At 41.0% G+C, this 22,327-nt stretch overlaps 1 protein-coding gene and 1 gene segment (V, D, J or C); both read right to left on the bottom strand.

The window, feature by feature from the left end:
* LOC147716684 (Ig gamma chain C region-like) overlaps positions 1-22,327 on the bottom strand; it is a 520,390-nt gene that overhangs the window by 219,617 nt on the left and 278,446 nt on the right.
* The window catches only part of LOC147716686 (uncharacterized), a 241,853-nt gene continuing 233,788 nt past the window's right edge, over positions 14,263-22,327 (bottom strand). The window contains exons 11-12 of the mRNA XM_086923644.1: positions 21,494-21,654; positions 14,263-14,949 (exon numbers count right to left, since the gene is read on the bottom strand). Coding sequence (XP_086779770.1) covers positions 14,941-14,949; positions 21,494-21,654 — 170 coding nt within the window. The 3' untranslated portion in view covers positions 14,263-14,940. The remainder of the gene's footprint in view (positions 14,950-21,493; positions 21,655-22,327) is intronic.

Genomic DNA, 22,327 nt, shown 5'->3' with positions numbered 1-22,327 from the left:
TTCTACCGAGGCACAAGATGGCTGCCAACACTTCCTGGTTTGAAGTGTTGTCATCCACTGCACCTCTATATATCGAAACTTTTATTTTTTGATTTTCTCAGCAACTACTGAACGGATTTACACCATTTAAAAAAAGAGTACTTTCTGAACCAAGCACTATCTTTTTGCCAATTTTGGTGTAATTCTGTTCAGCAGTTCAAGCTGTAGCCGTGTCTAAAATTTCCTATGGGAAATTGATTTTTTGCACCTCTTTTTCTTAATTTCTCAGAAACTACTGAACCGATTTACACCATTTAACAAAAAGAGTTCTTTCTGAAACAAGGGCTACCTTATTGCCAAATTTGGTGTAGTTCAGTTCAGCAGTTCGGGCAGTAGCCGTGTCTAAAGTTTCCCATGGGAATTAACATGAAGGAAACATGTTGTGGGACCCCCCTTTTTTCTTGCCCCCCCTTGCCGATTCACCCCAAAACTTTCAAGATACGAGCGGGCCGAAGCGCCCCACTAGTTTTGAAAATTTCACGAAGATTCGTCAACCGGCGCCAAAGTTATTGGGAAAAGAAAAAAGGCTTTTTGAATAGAAACAAGGTCCTAACTATAACTGCCTACTGTTTCCGCCAGTAGGTAATTTATATATATATTAAGACAGCTTGAAACCAGAATGATACTTGAATTTGATAGCCGCTGGCCCAATGGGTTTAATATTATAGAAGAGATGCACCATTTTTTGTAAGGGTCGTCTACAGGTAGATTATTTAAAGTGATTTTTGGGTCCTCACCACTAGAGCACACATACTCCCTTTCAGTTAGGTTCCCTATTGAAGGTTGAGTTGGTGAGCTGCAATGACTATCCTATTACCCACATTGTCAAAAATGAAGCTCTTCTGTCCAAAGTGAATGTAACTGTACCTAAATTTATCTGAATAACACATGTATTGTGATGACCATTAAGTTATTTCTTGATGTAAATATTTGTTATATTATATTCTAAAATAGGATGTATTTTCTGACTACCTTTTTATATTACTATTTATATAACATTGCATCAATACTTTGGATTGTGTTCTATGTATATATTTATTACTTATTCATATTTATAGGTTGTGGGTTTTAACTTTTTGATACTTTTTTCGTGATCTTTTTTAAGAGGTAGATGAAATTCATTGGAAATATAAAGGTACTATATCTCAGGGATCTGAGATATTCTTAATATGAAAATGACCTTATCTCTTGATGTTGACAGTATTGCACTTTATTCTGCTTACTTTGCACATAATGTGCACAATTTAATTGCACTTTTCCATCTATTGCTGCTTTGCTGAATTTTGCACATGGAGTTTACAACTCCTGAAAAAAGGTTTTTTGCAACACATTGTCCGTCCAGTAGGCTCATTCAATTTAGGGTCTTAAAGTGAGACACAATTATGTATTTTTACAGTTATTATAAATCTATTTACCAGCTGCATGAATAGGTATTTAGACACAGTTTTAATGTATCCATTTAAAACGTCTATTATTATTTACCTTTGTGTGTAATTGGAAAATCTTGTCATTTTGGGATTTATCCTGAAAGCTAAATCTGCAGAATCAATGTTGTAAAAACTACAAGTGGTAGTATTTCTTCACTTTTTTAGTCATGTGATAGGTGATGTCACTAAGATTGGGTGTGCACACATTCCAGCAAATATAAAAAAGCATTTCGTTTGTTGTGATGTTGCAGTGCGAACAAGGGCGAGTTAGCCTGAAACGCGTAGCTGTTCTCTGTGTGGTTGCAACAAATAAACCATCTTTGCTGATTCCTGTGGTCCGTCTCCCTCGCTTGCCGGCGTGCGCTGCTGCCTGAAACGCTGCGAAATTCGAGGAGGAGCTTGTATTTCATATATATATATATCTATATATATATATATATATATATATATATATATATATATAGATATATATATATATATATATATAGATATATATATATATATACACACACACACATTTTTATGATTCAGTCAATTAAAACAATAAAGAGTAACTTATCTGGGAAGCAAATACCTTACATGTAAAAAACTACAACCTTACCTGCAGCTTAAAGACTCCCAGAATAACTCCTGCAATGTAAAGACTATGATATAAAGCCTGAGTAGTACATGCAGCAAACATTTGCTAATTTACTTTGTGGAAATTATTTGAATTGTTGTTCTGGTGTTTTGCACTATTTTTAAGCACAAAATGGATCCTTACATTCAGTTTGCCAGCGAGGATGCATTTGCATTAAAAAATCTAGCTCTCAATTTCACATAATGAAAACTACCACCACTTCTGGTCATTCACATTGCTTCGGTCCTCTATGGGTTTTTTACCCACACAACATCTGAATGACGAGACGTGGTGAAATATCATATTCTTGGGCATTTTGTGTAACAAGTGTAAAGTCATATACTAGAAATGACACAAAATAATACCGGTAGAAACACATTTTCGCCCAGGCCTTTAAGGTACTTCTTAAAATAGTGGCTGATTGGATTGACCTCCAACCATCAATGTTGGTGAATTTAATGTTGCCCAGGTGATGATCTTCGTATCTGACTTCAAGCAGAAGTTCCATTTACCAGAACATTTGAAAGTTTGGACCAATGGCAATAGGACCTTTTAATAAAGTCTGGGCAGGCTTGAAGAAATGAGGATATGCTGTTGTTGTGATATAAAATGGAATAAATCAACTAAACAACTACAAACAAGCTGTTTCAAGTGCTGACATTAAGACCACAGCCTGAGCAAGGATTTGCTTCTACAAATCTTGAAGTTCAAATTCATGCCCTCCTGTTAGACGATAGTCCTGATCTCTTATTACTCACAGAAACATGGTTTTCTGAGTCCTCAATTCCTACTATCGCCTCAGCTTCACTCACGGGATAGAAGATTATGATGGAAGATTGGTCAAATGGGAAAGGAGGAGGCATTGCCATTATTTTTAAACAAGATCTAGATTGCATTTCTCTCCAGTTAGACACCATTAAGGGGGCAGAATGCTTGGGCTTCCGTTGTACCTTATTCCCTCGACAATGCATAGCTGGACTCCTCTTGTGTAGGCCTCCGGGGTTATTTGGTAATTTTATCACTACGCTCAATGAAGTTATAACCCCCCTTGCCCTTAGATATAACCAGTTCCTCCTGTTGGGAGATTTTAATCTATATATGGATACGCCACTGGATCCTTCAGTAATCTACCTGTCTGAAAACTATGTTGGCCTGTAATTTGACCTAATTTATCTTTGCTCCCACACATAACATGGGTCATACACTTAACCCCTTCAACGCGACGCGAATTTCGCTGCGGTGCGGGGTGGGTGTGGGCGCCTGGTCATCATGAGTCACAGTAGGCGTGTGCTCATAACGGCCTGGAGTCGTCCGAACTCCGCCCACTGATTAATTCGCCCACACAGGCGGGAATTAATCGCAAGTGGGCGGAGCGGCAACGTTCTGACGGCTCCAGGCCGTCATGAGCACCGAAGTGGTTAACCAAATATTCTGCAACTCAGGACTGGTGATGGACCCTATATCCCCCATTACCTGGTCTGATCACCTTCTCAATAATTTTAAGATACTTAGCTTAGGTATAGATCCTCCTTCAAAAGAGATCAGGATGGAATACAATTTCAGAGCTCTCCACAAAATATTGCTTCCTGTGCTGGCGGAGGCTCTGGAACTTTCTGTCCCGAGGTTATCCTGGATCCTAGAAGGCGATGCCCTCGTTCTTGAATCATAGCTTAGGTCCAACATTGACATTGCCACCCCTTTGACCTCTCGTACTTCTAAGAGAGCTAGCCCCTCTGCTCCATGGTTCAATGATTCCTTAAGAACTAGTAAAAGTATGTGTAGAGGTCTGGAAAGGACATGTCGACATTCCTACATACCCGAAGACAGGAAGACTTATAAGGCTGCCATAAAATCCTATTACTCTCAGGTTAAAGAGGCCAAGAAGAGCTATTTGCAGATTAAGATTGAAACCGCCCACAACAAGAGAAAGGAAATATTCAATATTGTAAAGGCTTTCACTTCCCCTAAGGCAGTTAAGAAAGATCCCCGCATTCAGCAGATTAGACAACGCCGGTGGTTCTGTCCCTCCACAACAAGATTACTGCAATCGAACAGTCTTTGATAAAAGTTACAGAGGAGGACCAGGTCTTATACCAGCCTCTAAACGCAAAGTCTGGTCCTTTGCAGCCTCCTGCCTTATTGGAATTCCCTGAAATACAACTGAGAGAGTCACTTACTTACTTCAAGGCCTTAAAATCTGGCTCACAAATAGATGCCTGCCCAGCAAAACTATCTCTAGCACCTACCATTATTACTAGAGTTAATAAGGTGCTGAATCTCTCCCTCTCCACCGGAATTGTGATGCATATCTGGAAGCAGGCTAAAATCATACCCCTCTAAAAAAAAAGTCAACCGATCAGAATGATCCAGTTAACTAAAGATATATTTCCCTCCCCCTCCAAAGTGTTGGAGAAACACGTTAACATAATTATCACTGAGCATGCAGAAAGTTATAATCTGCTACATATGTCCCTATCTGGCTTCAGGGCAAATTATAGTTCAGAGTCTGCCCTGTTGAAAGTGACAGAGCACCTAAAGGTAAAACTGAATCAGGGAGGTAGGGCCGTTCTGATATTGCTAGACCTATGCTTTTGACATGGTCCCTCATGAAAGACTCCTTGATAGATTGAGGAGTTTGGGTATGTGAGGGATGGCTCTAGCCTGGATGACTTCCTTCTTGAATGGCAGGTCTCAGGAAATATGGGTACCTCCTTTTTCATCCCCCATGCCTAGCTTGAATGTTAGATACCCCGGGGTGCGATTCTCAGCCTTACCCTCTACAATGTATATATCCCCACTTGCACCCTTAGTAGAGGATTAGGGTGGCAAAAGTATATCCTACGCAGATGACACACAGCTAATTTTCAGCTGTGAAAAAGGAGTCGATTTTGATGGAGACAATATTAGATTATGCCTTAATAAGATGTTCAGCTGGATCAAAGTGAACCAGCTGAAATGCAATCCATATAAATTCTAGATTGTCTTCGTTGGTCAACTGGGAGTGAGCGACTGGAGTATATGGTGGCTGGAGGAGTTGTCTCCCCCACCCCTTTAGCCCAAACTACAGTTAAAAATCTAGGCATCCTCATTGATAGTGCCCTCTCCATGAGGTCCCATGTCCAAGCATTGATCGGCTCTTGTTTTGGAATACTGCATATGCTAAAAAGATTTCTTTCACTCTTGCCTTTAGATACCAGGAAGATAGTGGTCCAAGCCTTGGTGACGTCTAGGCTATATTGTTCAAAAAGCTTGTTCCTGGGCCTACCCGGCTACCTCAGCCAGTGTCTGCAAGTGGTGCAAAATGCTGCCGCAAGGGGGATCCTTAGAGGCAAACCTAGATCTCATATGGCACCCATCCTTAGGACCCTACACTGGCTGCTGATGGAGGAAAGGATCAAGTTTAAAGCCCTAGTGATATTTTTCAAAGCCCTTCATGGCAGAGGAGCCAGCAACCTCAATAAGTGTATAAATTGCTACATTCCAGTGTGAACATTAAGATCTTCCTTCTCTGATCTTGGTCGCATTCCTGAAGTGCACGTGGCCCGCATGGGTGGCAGGTTTTTCGGGTTCCTGGGCACTCATGCATGGAACAGACTTCCTGCTATGTTGAGAGCCACTACTGACCTGGTAACTTTCAAGAAACATCCTAAAACTTGGCTTTCTAAAAATTAGCTAGCTTCTGAGTCCTGCCTTTTTTTGCTTTGTCAGTGCCAGGACACACTTGTTGAGTAGCTGTGCGCTATATTAAATTCCGTTTATTCATTCATTCATTCATTCTAGACCAAGCACCTTTTGTCACTGCCTAGTACGGATCCGAGATCACCACTGCTAAGAGCACAGCTTAGCCACTTCTCCCCCAAAAAGTTAGAAGAAAACGATTCAGTTGCACCCTTCTTTCCCAGGAGTGACACAGAAGAAGCTGGGATAACTGCTGGGGTGACCTGCTTTAGATGTGTGGGATGTCTGAGATGTTCTTCTTCAAGCTGTGGTTGGCCAATCTGCGATTATGTGAGCTATGAGGTTGTGAACTTTGCACTTTTTTCCATGTGGACTCCTGGCACAGCCCTCGCAGACCATGGTGATTGCATCACTCCAGAGCCAACCTACCACTTTGCTTCTTGTAAGCCAGCAATATATCCCCTGGCATTCGGGAATGTGGCACATGTTCTGTGTGCACAGACATCTAAGGCCTGAAACCACTACTTATTAAAATGCCACAGAGAGGACTAACTCAACAAGAAGCCATACATTCAGTGGAACACAATTACATTTACTGGAAATGCCAAACAGAGCTTTCTGACTCGAGATAGATACTCAGAATGAATAATGATTGCAGGCAGCAGAATTTGAATCCTAGTGATGGACCCTTCTGATACTGCTAGTGCATAGAGGTTTCCCTGCACATCTGGATGAGGTACTTTACCCACATAAATCATGCAGAGAAATGTAACTTGCTGCAGCGTGCTATAAATATATAACATTTTCTAAATCTATTGATCCTTTCAAAATAAATAAAAGTATTGCTCTTTGTCTAACGCTATAACAATGTTTGGAAATTCTTTTTATTGTGACCAATCAAATGGTATGTGTATCTGTATTTCTAACCCACAGTACCCCCCAAGAATAAGCCTTTACTACTTACTATCAAGGGAGAATCAAAGAGTTAAGAAGAGGTTCATGGCATTCAGTGCATTTACAATAGTATCTGGTTCTGAGTTTCAAGTGCAAAGATTCTGTCCATGAGTTCTGAAGGTGATGAAAAACTGGCATGATACTGTACTTGTCTATTTTCCATCCCAAAAAGAGCAGAACAGTTTTTACTCTTCACCTTAGAACTTCGTTTTGCATTCTGTTTCCTAGGATGATCGCCTTGTTTTTGAAACTGTTAGATGTTTTTTATCTAGCCTTTACAGATCCAGATAAAGAGTAAATTAGAGTTTTGATAAAACCTTGACCTTAAATCCTAGTTTCCTAAACCCAGCTGGTGAATTTGTTGTTCGCTGGGTGTACCTAATCCCACGGGCGTCCCATGAAGTGCAAATATTGATCATGACTATGTTACGACAAACAGACCCCTGGGTCTTGGTACCTCTATGGGACTTACTTCTGGGTGCGAGTATCATTCCAGCTTCAATGGTCCCAAGGCGTTAACCAGAATTGTGATATCAGGTAGGACCTCAGCTGCAGGTCCCACTCAAGTGTCCTGTGTGGATGCCATCTGCCAGATCCCAGGGACTTTCAGTAACTGGATATCCATCGTTTCTTCAGTTCTGTGGCAGCATAAAGTGTCTTCCTAGGCATCTGATGAGGTATTTTTAATGGAATGGTTTAGAGTCTTTTCGTTGTCAGAAACTCAACTATTTGGGCTCAATTCCAGTGAGATGTCAAGTCATTTCCAGTCAGACACTGGGGCAAAGAGCAGGTGAGTCTTGATACATTGTAACTGAATGCCAATCATCTCTGACAAATTCACTGGCCTCAGTAAACAAAGTCCAAATAAGTGTTCTCAAAGTGTGTCCAGGACATCAACACATTTGAACATGGACCAGCTCTGGGGTCCCAGGCTCTTTAAAGTACAGTACTCCATAAGTATACACTAACTTACTGTGCAAGTGCCATAGTTATATTTTGGGTCATATCTAGGCCACCAGATGTTGCAAGGCCTTTCTATTTGTAAATCTAGCTACATTTTAACTGCCCTAATGCTCAGGTAATGTAAACAAAAACATAAACTTTTCCAGCTGAACAGTGCTCGTGTTAATGAAGTGTAATTACTGCTGTGATAATGCTTATATGTTCAAAAACATTAACTATCTACAGGAGTAAACTCTTTAAACCGCTAGAGATTCAAGTATACGAAGGTGAGAATTTGCTTTTTCAACTTGCATGCACTAGTACATGAGGTCTGGGGTCACCTATGGAAAATAATAATCCCACCAAGCATTTTAACCACGCCACACAGTCTGCAGTTGGTTACAGCCTACCAACAAGCTTTAATAAAGCCAGTAGACATGCTGTTGATTGCCAACTTTGATCTATGTCTGGGGGTGTGAATGATTTTTGTAAAACTCTACGAGAGCATTACTTTGTGTATTAGTGCACTTTTTGCAAGAGTGGAACGCCATCATTCTTGGGCCTGTATTTACCAAACTGTCACGCAGCACAGGGCTGCAGCCACAAACTCTGCATTGCATGAGGAGAGAGCAGGAGAGTGCCTTACTTACAGAAATATGACGCTCTCCCCCCCTTTCTCCTAGCACCGGTGCAGAAATGTGCTGTTGTGCACCATGGACACACCTTTACACCATAGTGCAGGGGTCTCCAAACCGGTCCTGGAGGGCCGGATCCATGCCAGATTTTTTGGATATCCCCATTGAGATACATGTAGTCATTTTAAAAATCTGGCATGGATCCGGCCCTCCAGGACCGGTTTGGAGACCCCTGCCATAGTGCAAGGGTGTCTCAGTGAGTCTAGCATAGGTTTTGTACTGGAAGCATACACTTCCAGTACAAAATACTATGCTTAGACTATCTTTAAACCATTTCCCACTGCTTTACAGTGGAGCACACATGCAGAGTCGGAAATTAAAGGAGAAATGAAAGCAATTCTCTTCATAGCACTTAGATGAAATGAGCGGTTTTTTGTGACGCTAAACCCAGTCCACTTTTATAAGCAAATAGGGCTTAGCATTAGAAACCATAAGTGGTTTCATAGTAAAACCCCTACATCACCCATGGTACGTCCCCTTAGCACTAAGTAATTCAAAGCGGCACTATTTGCTGCTTTGCGCTGCTTCAAAGGATTTTCCAGAGCTAAATAAGTTTAAATTAGTAAACAAAAAGATTGAGCTGTACCTCTGCCCCATGCTGTAGTAGTTGGAGCAAAATTGGGAATGACACACTGACCAATACGTAAAGACAGCTGGCTGAAAGACCCTATGTGCATATTCATGTGATTTCAGTAAAATCAAAAGGTCTTGGCTAATGTTCTAATTTAAAGGCGTGCCAGGCCCCAATGGAATCCCCAATGCCCCTTTTAGGGAAGACGCCTTATATTGGGCCCATTACTTTACTCCACTCTACAACGAGTTGTTCATTACAAAAGGAATCCCAGAACCATGGAGGGGAAGTACCATCCAGCTAATTTTTAAAGGGGGGGACTCAACAAAGCCGACAAACTACAGATTGATTGCTTTAATTGACGTTTAAGCAAAGTTATAGGCGAGCTGCCTGTTAACCCAATTGAAAAAATGGTCCGACAATTACAACTGCATCCCAAGATCTCAAACAGGGTTTCGGGCCGGAGTAGGCATGTTAACAGACCTAACAGCACTAACATTGCTAGCTGAAAAAGCCAAATTTAAGAACACCCGCTTGTTTGCCTGTTTTGTGGACCTTAAGCAAGCTTTCAACAGTGTGCCCCGTAAAGTCTATGGGGAAAACTGGACGGGTGGGGCATCCCTGCAAAGTTATTAAATGCCATCAGAGAACTATATTCATGCACATAGAGTCGGGTAAAGTTAGGGGATGGCGGTGGATAACAAAGAAAATATACACCCAAAATGGTCTGAAACAGGGGTGCGTGTTAGCTCCAACTCTTTTCAATCTGTATATATCTTATCTTGAAGACTCTCTTCTGGAAATCAATAGTCATCTCCCATCGATAGCTAATGAGGAAATCAGGTTTTCAGTACGTCGACGACCTAGAACTATTAAGCCAAACTCCATTTGGCTGACAATGAGGAATGAGTGCCTTTGCCAAATATTTGACAGCACAAGGGATAGAACTGAATTTACTAAAAACAAAGGTTGTATGGCTGGTCGATGCCAAACACATGAAATTCAAATGGCATATAGAAGGTAAAAAAGTCGAAGCAGTCACTTCCTATAAATATCTTGGATTCATGGTAGAACAAAAATGTAGCTATATTTCACAGCTCACCTCAATGAGGTCAAAAACTCAACACCTGATATACGGTTTTAACGTTCTAAAAAATAAATTAAGCTGTCCATCATACGGTAATCAATTAACTGTCATGCAGGCACAGTTAACGCCAACAGTAACCTTTGGCACTGAAATATTGAAAGGTTGTGACATCCCTGCCTTGAACAAAATACAAACAAAAGTCCATAAAATGTCTTTCATATCCAACAATGTGTATCGCCAGCCCAGGTGCGGTTAGAGTTTGGCTTACTAAATCAGGAATTTCAGAGCAAAGGTGCCTTCATTAAATTATGTTGGATGTTGCGTGCTTCTGGAAGCGGGACCATAGACCAACTATGCTGGAAAGAAATAGGCAGACAAAAAGAAAAGAAAATGCACGGGTCCTGGGGTAGTTATTTAAACCAGGTGATAGAGGACCCGTCTACGCAAGACATTTGGAATCTCAGCCTAGGGAAAAAGGCCTTCAACAAACTAATCAACACCACAATAAAACTCGTCTCACTCAACGGATGAGAATACTTTACTGCTAAGACAACATGCCTGGATGGCTATCAGCTCATATGGAAAAAGGAAGCCTCAGGAATATTTATCAGTTTATTTCTCACCTACCCTAAAACATCAATTTATGAGGCTGCGTCTTGGCTTGTGGGAAACAAAAGACTTAATCCAAGCATGGAAGGATAAAAGTGATAATCGAGACTGCAGACTTTGTGGATACAAATATGAATCTATTCAACATATTTTTTGTGTATGCCCAAAGTTAATAAAAGAACTGAAGTAACTAATAAAAGCACTACTTAATAGAATCAATATAGAAATGTGTAGAGAAGCTGTAATCACCTGCCTCAATCCCCCTAGTAGGCAGGGGAGTGGAACGTTTTAATGTGTATTTAAAGAAAATAGACTGTCACAAAGACATGAACTCCCAAATCTCCATTTTAAACGAGATTTTAAATAATTGATGCACATAAGTATTTTGCAGATCAACTTTGTAAAAATTCTACTAATGATTTTATGTGTTTATATAAGTATGCAGTAGTACTATTTAAATGTCATTGATGTAATGGTCTTTGTTTCTAAAAGACCTATCATTTAAATAAATAAATAAAAAAGATATTGGCTAATGTTCTAAGAAATGTCCTAAGGCTTGCCAAGCAGAGTTTAAAAACTGAAGTCATTGCTCCTTAATCACCCCACAGAATCGAGAGGCTAAACGAAAATGAGTATTAGCAGTATATTTCAAAAATACCTTGACAACAATGGTGTGCAACAAAAAAACTTTTTTATTTCCAAGCACAAATAGAAACTTTGCTACACAGCTGGCAGTATCAATTATGTTGAGGGTGAAAGATACAAACACACATTTTTGCCCCATGTATTTGAGAAAGCATGATATATAACATTTCACATAAAAGAAAAATTTGATTTACACCCTCAAAGATCAACTTTTAAGTAATAGCGATCTGACTTTAAAAAAATGTATATTTAAAAAATAAATCTGCAAATTCAATTGCCTACACATTGTACTTTTATCTATTGTTCACCACTTTTATCTGCAAGGGAAGTTTGCACATATGTGCATGTGTGTTTATTTGTATATGGATGTTTGTATAGATGCTGCCTGTCTGAACCTGGCATATATGTGTGGAAGCAGCTGCTGTCAAAGACCCACTGTGTCTGTGGATACTTACATAGATGCTGTCTCTTCTATACGTGTTGTATGTCTGCGTGTGTGTTAGTGCATATGTGCATATTTGAAAAAGGCTTGCACACATAACTGTTTCCACTGTGGGTGTGTGCGTGTATACATGCCTATATGTGTGCCTTACTCTGAAGGACATGTGTAAAAGGGCTGCCCGTCTATACATTGTGCATGTGTGAGCCCCTTGCACGGATGCCAGTTTTGCTACAGCCACTATGTCTGTGTGTGTCAGGGGGCATCTGAGCTTACAAGGTTGTTGCCATTTCTACACTTCTTTAGTTTACGAGGGTACCTTTCACAGCGCTGGCAGGCTGCGGTCCACTCTGTACTAGCAAGCCACTGAAAACAGTGGAGTTACAACACACATAGTAGTAGGTGACCCCCGAAGTCTGGTCAGTCCAAAGGGAGTTGTTGAACTTACAAATGCTTCGCTAGGAGAGATGGGTGATCCAACAAATTAACAGGGATAGCCGGGCCAGAGCCAGGCCAAGGGTCTTGCTTGGATATAAGAGCCAGTGCTGGGTTGGCTCTAGAAATGTTTGGTAGCTAAATCATGCAACAAAGAACATATACAATTATGATAAAGTCTCTTTAAAATTCAAACAAGTGCATTTTTTTAGCACTTGGAAGTGTTTCACTTTACCAAATCAGATTATATCACTGCATTGAGAATAATTTCTTAAAAGTGATAGATTTTAAAAGAACTTGGAAACATTCCTGCCCACCCCACCACCGGCCTGGCTACAATGGAATTTAGTAAACCAAGAGACATGTCAGTTGTCATGTATAACCTAAAATTGGCTCAGATTCTCATTATAAATGGAGCAACATTGTACTGCGCAGTGTATGAAATGAAATACAAGTGTTTTTTGAACAGTGCACATCCTGAACTCGCGTATCTGAAGGTGATGCATGGCATGCAAAATGGATCAGTGGTTTCTTGTTGCACCTTGTGCAGTTCAGCCCCTAGGTGGGTATCTTTTACTGTTTCTCATTTTACATCAACAGTTAATGCTTTGTCTTCAAATCTCAGTGCACACGATTAGAAAATGGTAGCAGGCGGAAGCATATGAAAGCTCAGCTCATGTTGGGCCCCAGAGCACAAGAAGACCTCGAGCAGAGCGGGGATCTACATTAAGCGTGTCTCGAGCTTTTATGGACTCATCCACCTCGATTTGCTAGGTACACACAAACATCCTTCAATATGAATTGCAATATTAACAATTCATTAGCCTATTCTATAACGTGATCAGCAGCTTTGGTGTTTTTAGTTTCTAGAAACGCAAAATTAAACAGTAAATTCAACATGAAACATAAATAGCAGGAAGAACTGGTTCTAACCACGTCATCAGCGGTGCAACGCACATTGATGGGACCACCTCCAGAATATGGCGACGGGCTCATGAGGCTCCCATAGGTTACAGATGTCCATAAGCCTTGGGTTGCACGCAGGGACCCTCTGAAAGATGAAGCCTCCACTGCTCCTCGGGAGCTGCAGGGGCCTTTGTTACACCCCTGCATGTCATAAGAACCAGAGACTACATCATGGAAACTCATGGAATAACTTTGTTGAGTAAAGGGAACCAAAGGCTTCTGTGACCTTGCATCACTCCCCTTAATAACTTGTATCGTCAAATGAGTCATTCCATCCCACGCAAATCTGCACAATTGCAAAAGCAAAGATTAGGCAAACAATTCTGAAAGACTAACAATAACTTAAACACCTAGCAGAGCCAAACCCAATCACTCCTTTCGGCAAATTCAGAAAAACTCTCCTGTCACCAGCCTTTATATGAGCTATGAACTAATGCCAATACATTCAAACAACAGACCTTGGGCCTGATTCACAGAATGAACTTAAGACTAAATCCTAAACTTACTACTATTTGGTATTCACAGAATGCACTTACTACTTTCCGGAATCACAGAGTGAACTTACTACTTTCGGGATTCACAGAATGAACTTACTACTTTCGGTATTCACAGAATAGATTTAAGACTACTAACTTTACGTCTGAACTCGGGCCGGAAATTCCGGCCGGGGGCGGAGCTTCCGGCTTGGGGTGGAGCTTCCGGCCCAGAGGCGAAGCTTGCGGCTTGGAGGCGGAGCTTCTGGCCCAGAGGTGGAGATTTCAGCCATGGCTAAATACCCACCTCTGAGCCGGAAGCCCCGCCTCCAAGCCATAAGCTCCGCCTCTGTGCCATAAGCTCCGCCCCCTAGCCGGAAGATCCCCCTCCGGGGCAGAATTTACGGCCCGAGTGCGGACATGAAGTTAGTAGTCTTAAATCTATTCTGTGAATACCGAAAGTAGTACGTTCATTCTGTGAATCGCGAAAGTAGTAAGTTCACTTTGTGAATCCCGAAAGTAGTAAGTGCATTCTGTGAATACCAAATAGTAGTAAGTTTAGGATTTAGTCTTAAGTTCATTCTGTGAATCGGGCCCATAGTTTGCAGTGTTCAGCGACTGGGTCTGATGAAAGAAGCACGTGCATGTGGCAAAACAGCACATGCCATTTCTTTTTCAGTTTTAAAAAACACAAAGAAGCAATGTTTCCTTCCCAACGTCATGATTTAACCCAATAGGCTATATATGATCACACCCAAAATCTACATTTAAAAAGTTGTTACACAGAAAGAATATTTCGAAAATGCATATTTTGGCCTTTTGTACTGCTTATGAATATTCACAATCAGCAACTGATCGTTAGATGTAGTAGCTGCTAGACTGAATAAAGGATTTTTTTCGTCAAAGCTCCACTGTTAAAAAGATTGCCCAGGTAAATATAAGTCTTGTTTCTATATACTACTTAATGCTAGCAGTTGAGTTGCTCGACCATTTCACAGATAATGGAAAGGACGCACAGGAAGATGCATTGATTTTCTCAAGGACATACATTTTTCATCCAGCTGAGAAGTCACGATTAGAATTTCAGGGTTTATATACAACATAACCACTAGACTTCTTGGTTAAATAGGTGATTTAACTGCCAGCTCCAACAAAGTAAGAGTCCTCCTGCAATATTTCCACAGCCGAGACAGAGGCAGAGCTTTTTCAGAGGATCCATAGTGCTGAATGTCTGTTGGACGGCTGGATAATGAGAAGTATTTTCCACATGCAAAGGTGCATTTCTGATGAAGAGGAACATCTTAAGATCCATGTGGCCAAAATACGATTATTTCTCTGTTGTTCTGTCTTGCGTAATGTGCTTACTTAACCTGTGATTGAAAAGAGTTTGGTTAGGTCATGTCACAACATTCAATCGACAAATTTCAGAGAGTCGTTGGTACATCTGAAATCGAAGTTGGACAGGAGCAACCTGTTCATCCTCTCGATGCACGTATTAAAATGAGGAAAGAACATCTTTCTGCATCCCAACAGTGTCACTCCTCATGGAAGCAGGTATTAAAACATACCTTTAACAAGACCATCTCCATACAGCATCCAACGCCAAACGTTTAGAGGAAAAACTACCAAATTTCCAAATTTAGGGCAGGGCAGGCTGGGGCAGGTAGACCAATTGACTCATTCACATACTAGAAAGATCCCAATTCTGAATACACTCTTTACTAATACACGTTATTATGTCTGCAGCAACATATCCAGTTTATACAGATTGTACTCGGTCATTGAACATATTACCCAATAGCTCCTTTGTTTGATAAGTGTAAAAACATTTGATAGAAGTTGCCTGACAGAATATCGAGACCAAAAATATCGTTTGACGAAAATGTTATGTCAAAAATATCGAGGACAAGAATATAGAGAAGATAAGTGCAAATAGTAGAGATGTACTAATCTTAACTCTACATCTATGCACCTTGAAGATAATATATATCGTCCAGCTACATACCTAGGGCCTCATTTATGAGGCTGTGCGTCACTTTTACGCTGCCGGTGAGTCACTTTTTGTGACGCACCAGTGGCGTAAAAAATGCACCTTGTTGCGTCATATTTACAAAGTGACGCATCTAGATAGATGCGTCACTTTGTAAACCCCTGCTCCACATTATATCTGCGCCAGGTATAATGTATGCCAGGGGGGCGTATTGACGCAAGGAAGGGCCGTAGAAGTGACGCAGTGAAATCTATGAGATTTCACTGCATCACTTTTAGGACGCTGTTACGTCAAAATCTTGCGCCTGCCTCACAGCAGGCGTAAGACTGACGCAGGCCCTTTCACATGGGGCTTGCCCCATGTGAAAGGACGCATTGCTGGAGTTGCGTCACTTTTGTGACACACTCCAGCAATGCGTCACTTTTGCGCTTACAGATATGTCAGAAATACTGACGTATCTGTAACTTCTTGCGACATGATGCGTCATATATTAAATATGACGCATCAGGAATGTCGCAAAGAGTGCGCACTGAGAAGTGACTCATTGCTGCTTTCACCCAGCGATGCGTCATTTCTCATAAATGAGGCCACTAGTACATACCTGTGGAGTTAAGCATAGCAAAATGTTTTTTGACCATACAAACTTACTTCCACAATATTCTTGTGTTCGATATTCTCGCCATGATTTTTTTGTCAGACGATATTTGGTCTTTGATTTTTTGGTCAATCACCCTCTTGTAAGTTTGTTAAGCAGGTCCCACTCGATCCAAGCTCCTGCTTCCTCAGTAATTATTTCCTATTACTCCCACAGCCCTCACATAGCTTTTTTTCTCTTTCACAGGTTCATTCCAGCCAGAGTCCTTCTTCCTGTTGCACTTTTGTTACTCCTCTGCCCGCATAACTAACATACCCCTATCTAGGTCACAATTCTTTTTCCAGGTTTCCTCCCCTGATTTTGTCGCTCTTTTCCCCATCCTGTCATCTTTTTTTTTACCCTGTAAGCTCGTCTGAACATGCCTGGAGGTCCATGTCTATATGTACCCTAATGATGCCTGCTTCCTCTTAACCATAAGGCAGACCCATTTAATGTGGTGGACATTTTTGAATGAACTTTTACTGCTATTATTTTAATGTCTTTTTAAAACCGTCCTAGTGTTTTTGAAACTCACGCTTTTTGGCTCTATCTTTCCAACTATACTACATTTTTTCTTTCAACTATTTTGTACTAGAACCTTTTACTCACTACTTTTTAGTACTAGTGTAAACATGGCGGCTCTTGGTATTGCTAAATGTATGTGTTTTTAAGAGTCAAGTATTTGAAATTAATTTAAAATATCAGAAAAGGTCTCATTAAGCACCCACCCCCGATGAAATACTTTAATAACCTGGGGAGGCGAAGTTCAATCTATATTTCATGTTAATTTGAACTAGGGGACAGGGGACAAGGAAATAGCCAGAGGTTCCACCCGCAGGGGGATTGGGGATACGAACACAGTGAACGAGGTGACTGGAATTTTGGCAGAAGACCACATCATCAAACGTATAATGAACCATGGTCGGGAATTCCGACATTTAATCACTTCAGCTGTCTAGATATGGTCGACTGACCACCATCTCAGCCCCATACTCCAAGTCTCCCGCATAAAACTATCACGCCACCATTTTCATCACCTAGTGTCTCTAAAACAAATACCACAGGAAAAGCTCAATGTCTAACACAGTTAAGAACAAAAGACGTCACCTTAAAACAGGGAAACCCAAATGGAGCCCGTCAGACCGAAACCACACAACAATACGGTAATCTGGTCCCGGGTTTGCAGAAACTGTCATTATCTCCCTTAGATAAGCGACTGCCTGAAACAAATCAGATTGTTGACGAACCAAACTCAATGGCATATGAAAAAACTGCCCCCCCCCCCAAGAATCATCTCATAGACAATATAAACAAAGTCGAGCGGAACCTGTTATTCTGGAACGTGGCGGGTCTTGCAACCAAGCACCAAGAAAAAGCCTTTTTGGATCTGGCTCATACAAATGATTTAATATGTCTGCAGGAGACATGGCTGAATGACCCAGTTCACCTGGCGGGATACAGAACATACTTCTCGAAAGCAACAAAATCACAATCAGGGAGAAGCAAAGGGGGCCTGATAACATACATCTCGAATCTATGGCCCTGTCAGTAAATAACGCCTATAGTTCTCCATCAGAACTATCAAATAATCAACATCAAAGTAACTATCCATATTTCTTATACAATAATAAATTTCTACAACAACATGAGCTTAGAGGACCTAATCAAAATACTAAGCGAAATCACTGAAGTAATAAACTTGCAAAAAATCAAATTCGCAAAAATCACACACTCAATAATCTGGGGAGGAGACTTTAATTTACACATCTGCAGCCAAAGTAACGCACCCACTTGTGGGATCACTGATGAACATGATAACCCTCTAACTCATTTTCTACATACGGAAGAAGGAACTAATACACAAGCTACTATGTTTGAGTTAGACTTAGGGTTTGCGAATATGATAATGTCACCAACAATCCCATTCACGTCAACCTTTCACGGTAGAGGGGCCCAAACATTAATTGACTACATCCTGGTTTCTACCATCAATGCAGATTGTATAAAGCACTTTGAAGTGATTAACAATTTACTTAGCGACCACTATCCCCTCAAATTAACATACCTTGAACCTGATCATCACAAGAACCCAATAAAGGATCACCTTACTTTGCTACAACAAGATAATCTCACGCTAAATAGGTTGAATGGCTTCACCCTAAAATGGGGTATTCTAGACCAAGAACTAACTACCAAAAGAATAGTGGACAAATGCAGGTCCCTTATCGAAAATTGTCTAAGTCCTTCAGCTGGTGCTGACGAAATCCTGAACGACTATGACAGAATAGTGAATATCATAGGCAATGAATTAACCAAGCCCAGAAAACAAAACAATACACAAAGAAAAGGATGGTTTAACACTAAGTGCACAAAAGCCTACTCTAACCTAAAGAAAGCCCTAGCAAAGAAAGAACGAAACAGGGAAGAGATAGCCAAACTACGGAAAACTTACGCGCAAGCACTTAAAGAACGGAAAAAAGAGATACAACTCAACCTCTGGGCTCAGCTTTTAGATAGTAGTTTGCAAAAAGACAATATAGCATTCTGGAGAATAGTCAAGACTCCTTTCCTAGCCGGGAATAAGGAGGGCCCATCCTTAGACATTGCAATTAATGCGGAGGACTGGGTGATGTATTTTTCAGGAGTCTTTGGAGAGGCAAAAACCGGAGACCCAACCACTGGACCTGTGCTCCCATCGGTGAAGTACCCGTTAGATATACACTTTACCATCAACGAGATACAGAAAGCCATTAACTCGGCAAAAAACGGAAAAGCGCCAGGTCCAGACTCCGATCCAATGGACCTTTACAAATTTCTCCCCGACCTCTGGTCCCCACTTTTAAAAAAAGTACTGAATGCAGCTAAGGAAAGCAATCTCCCTAAATCATGGTCAACATCAATCTTGATTCCCATCTTCAAGAAAGGTAACAGAGACAGCCCTTCTTGCTACCGACCCATCTCACTTCTGGACTCTGTGGGTAAGATGGCAGGAAGGATCCTTCTTGACCGTCTCCAGGAGTGGTCTAGGGAACACGGGGTCCTCTCAGATCTTCAATACGGGTTCAGGGCAGGCCTGAGCACCGTGGACCAAGTTCTGAACTTAACCCTACTGGCCGCAAAATACACAACCGTCAAAAAAACTAGTCTCCACCTGGTCTACGTTGACCTCACGGCAGCATTTGACTGTGTGGTACATACAAAACTTTGGCTAATTATGCTGGAAATGGGGATTGACCCTGCAATTGTGGATTTTTTACGTGAGTTATATTCTGATGCCACAGGCAAGGTAAGATACGGGCTGGAAGGACAACTTACAGAAAGCTTCCCAATACGGAAGGGGGTCAGGCAGGGGTGTGTACTGGCCCCCTTCTTATTCACACTGTACACTAACGGACTAGAGGCAGCAATGCTGCAGGGTACAAAAGACTTTCCAACAGCTGGACGGCGACCAATCCCAGCATTGCTTTACGCCGACGATGCGGTGATTCTTGCCCGAACTCCAATGCAGTTACAAAGAGCTGTAAACAATTACTGTACCTTCATGACCAATCTCAATCTGAAAGTTAATATAAAGAAAACTTTTGTGATGCATGTCGGCAGTAAAGGGAAAAGGACGAAAACAATCTTAGTAGACAACTTACCACTCGAAACAACAAAAACCTACTCATATCTTGGTATCACCATCGACGAGGAGTTCAAATGGAAAGATGCAATTAACTCCCGCAAGCTATCGCTCATACGAACAGTCGGCGCTCTAAAAGCCTTCTCTCTTCGCCTAGGGAAAAAACCCCTGGCAGAGATGTTAAAGATCTATAATGCAAAATGCATTACCACGGCCATCTTTGGAGCAGGAGTTTGGGGAACGGCAAATGCTGAACAAATCCAAAAAATCGAAAACACCTTCCTCAAATTTTTACTAGCAGTCCCTAAGAGCACGACCACCTTTGGATGCCATCTAGAACTTGGACTTGAATACATTTCAGATCTTATCAAGATCCAACCCATAATGCTATTGCGCAGAATATGGGCAACGGAAGAATGCACACTCACAAGAGCAATTATCGAGGACTGCATGAACCTAGAGCACATGGAAAAGATTAAGTGGCTACACTATGTTAAAACCTTCCTCACAGATATTGGCCTTCTGAGGTTTTTCAATGACCCACAGTCAGTCACAGACATAGCAAAAAAGGAACTAAAAAAGATATGTCTGTCTCATTTAAACCAACTAAGACTGATGACAGAAATAGGTAAATCGTCAGTACAAAATAGCCTCATGATACAAACTGTTCCATCCATACAACCTTATCTACAGGAAGACCTGACTCATTTTGAAAAGTTACTGCTAACCCGTTTCAGGTTCAATCTTTTCCACATCATGGTTTCATTCCCCACCCAAAACAACTGGACACATATTACAACAGCGTGCCCCTGTGACTCTAACTCTTCCCAGTCCACAATCCATGTTCTCTTCTTCTGTACCTTTTACACTCCATTCCGAAAGAGATGGATATTACCAATCTTAAAAGCAATGAAGGTCAGAAGATGTCGCCCAGCATTCCTGGCATTACAGTTCTTGGATAATCCTCTAGTCTCAAGATCCGTGGCACACTACCTTAGAGTGTGCCTTAAACACCGTACGAACTTATGAGTAATCTGAAAATCCGTCTTAATATAGCCTCTAATAAACGTACTGTACAGTATTTAGAGATCTAAATTTTTAACACATATCATGAACTTTTAAACGTCTTTCTTTTTAATTAATTAGCGTTTTTACTGTATAAATTTGTACTTTTGTGGCTTTCACATTGAAAACCGAATAAAGTTAATTTTGATTTGATTTGATTTGAACTAGATTGCTTTTTCTCTAAACGTCTTGTCTGTGATGGTCTTTGCTGTTTTGTATACACCAGCATTACCACAACTACTGGAACTACAAAAATGAATTGCTCACCACTTATATAAATATTATACCAAAAATCACCCATTGTTCCGCAGTTCTCCAGAAGTACAATCTGTTTCTGTTTTTCATAAATAGAAGACATACTAGACACAACTTCCTCCAATATAATCCGGGGCTGGCACTGAACGTCTGTTTTTATTACCTCTATTTTTATTACCCGAAATAGAAAGATGATAATTGGAGCACTGCTCAGCGCCACAACATTCTTTATTTCCATAATTTTTTATCGATCAATTTTAGTTATTTCTGATGTTCATATATGGCAGTTTTTATCATGAATTACTATGTCATAGAATATCTTCTTTCATACATATCTCCCTTCCTTACCTTGACGAAGGTGACAAAGCTGCTGTACAAGAGGGTGAGGAGGAAGAGCGCAATGAAGGTGGAGGCAGTGGTCCACACACTGCCTGCCTCATCCAGCTCACTCAAGTCAAAGCCCCCCTGGTCATGGAAGTCCCTTGGGATGTCCTCGATGACAGGCTTCCCTATGGAAAGATGAAACCATGTTGGACTCAGCAAGCATTAAGAACAAAAGACTGACACAGAGTGAACGCCATAAAACAACTAAAGAGCTGAGTCGCCATCGCTGACTCCTACCAATTCCTCTGTAGGAGAGAGGCATCACGGTTTGTTGCAACATCTGCCCAGGAATGTCCATATTACAAATATTAACCCATTAGTAAACTGACTCACTTGGCAGTGCGGATTATATGCAACATTCTATAAATTGATTTTCAAACCTTGGATGAATCAACAATATTGGTTTCAGATGGACTTCTAATCCTAAAACAGCACAGAATGTGTTAAAGGACATTAATATTCAACCCTATTACTCCTTGACTGGTGTGGCGATGACAACGGCTCACACATATGTGCAAATAGCAAAAAATTGGCCTTTCAGTTTAAAAATTAATCCAAGGCAAAGAAGCAGGAAGCAGGGCATATTCAGTATATACGTATATGTATGTATACACACCTCCACACCCATTCAGAAGGAACCCGACCTTAGGTAAGGAAAATGTTATTTTAATCTGGCATCAAATGCGGGAAGATACCAGGAATGCGTTTCGGCTGTCTTGGCAGCCTTTATCAACCTGAAAGAGCGATTGAATTTGCACTCTTGAACTTTTTAAATACTGTCCACAGGTATTGCTTAGC

This window comes from Lissotriton vulgaris, chromosome 5, assembly GCF_964263255.1.
Source record: "Lissotriton vulgaris chromosome 5, aLisVul1.2, whole genome shotgun sequence".
Lineage (NCBI taxonomy): Eukaryota > Metazoa > Chordata > Amphibia > Caudata > Salamandridae > Lissotriton > Lissotriton vulgaris.
Note: the sequence above shows the minus strand (reverse complement) of the source record. Positions and strands in the feature narration are given on the sequence as shown.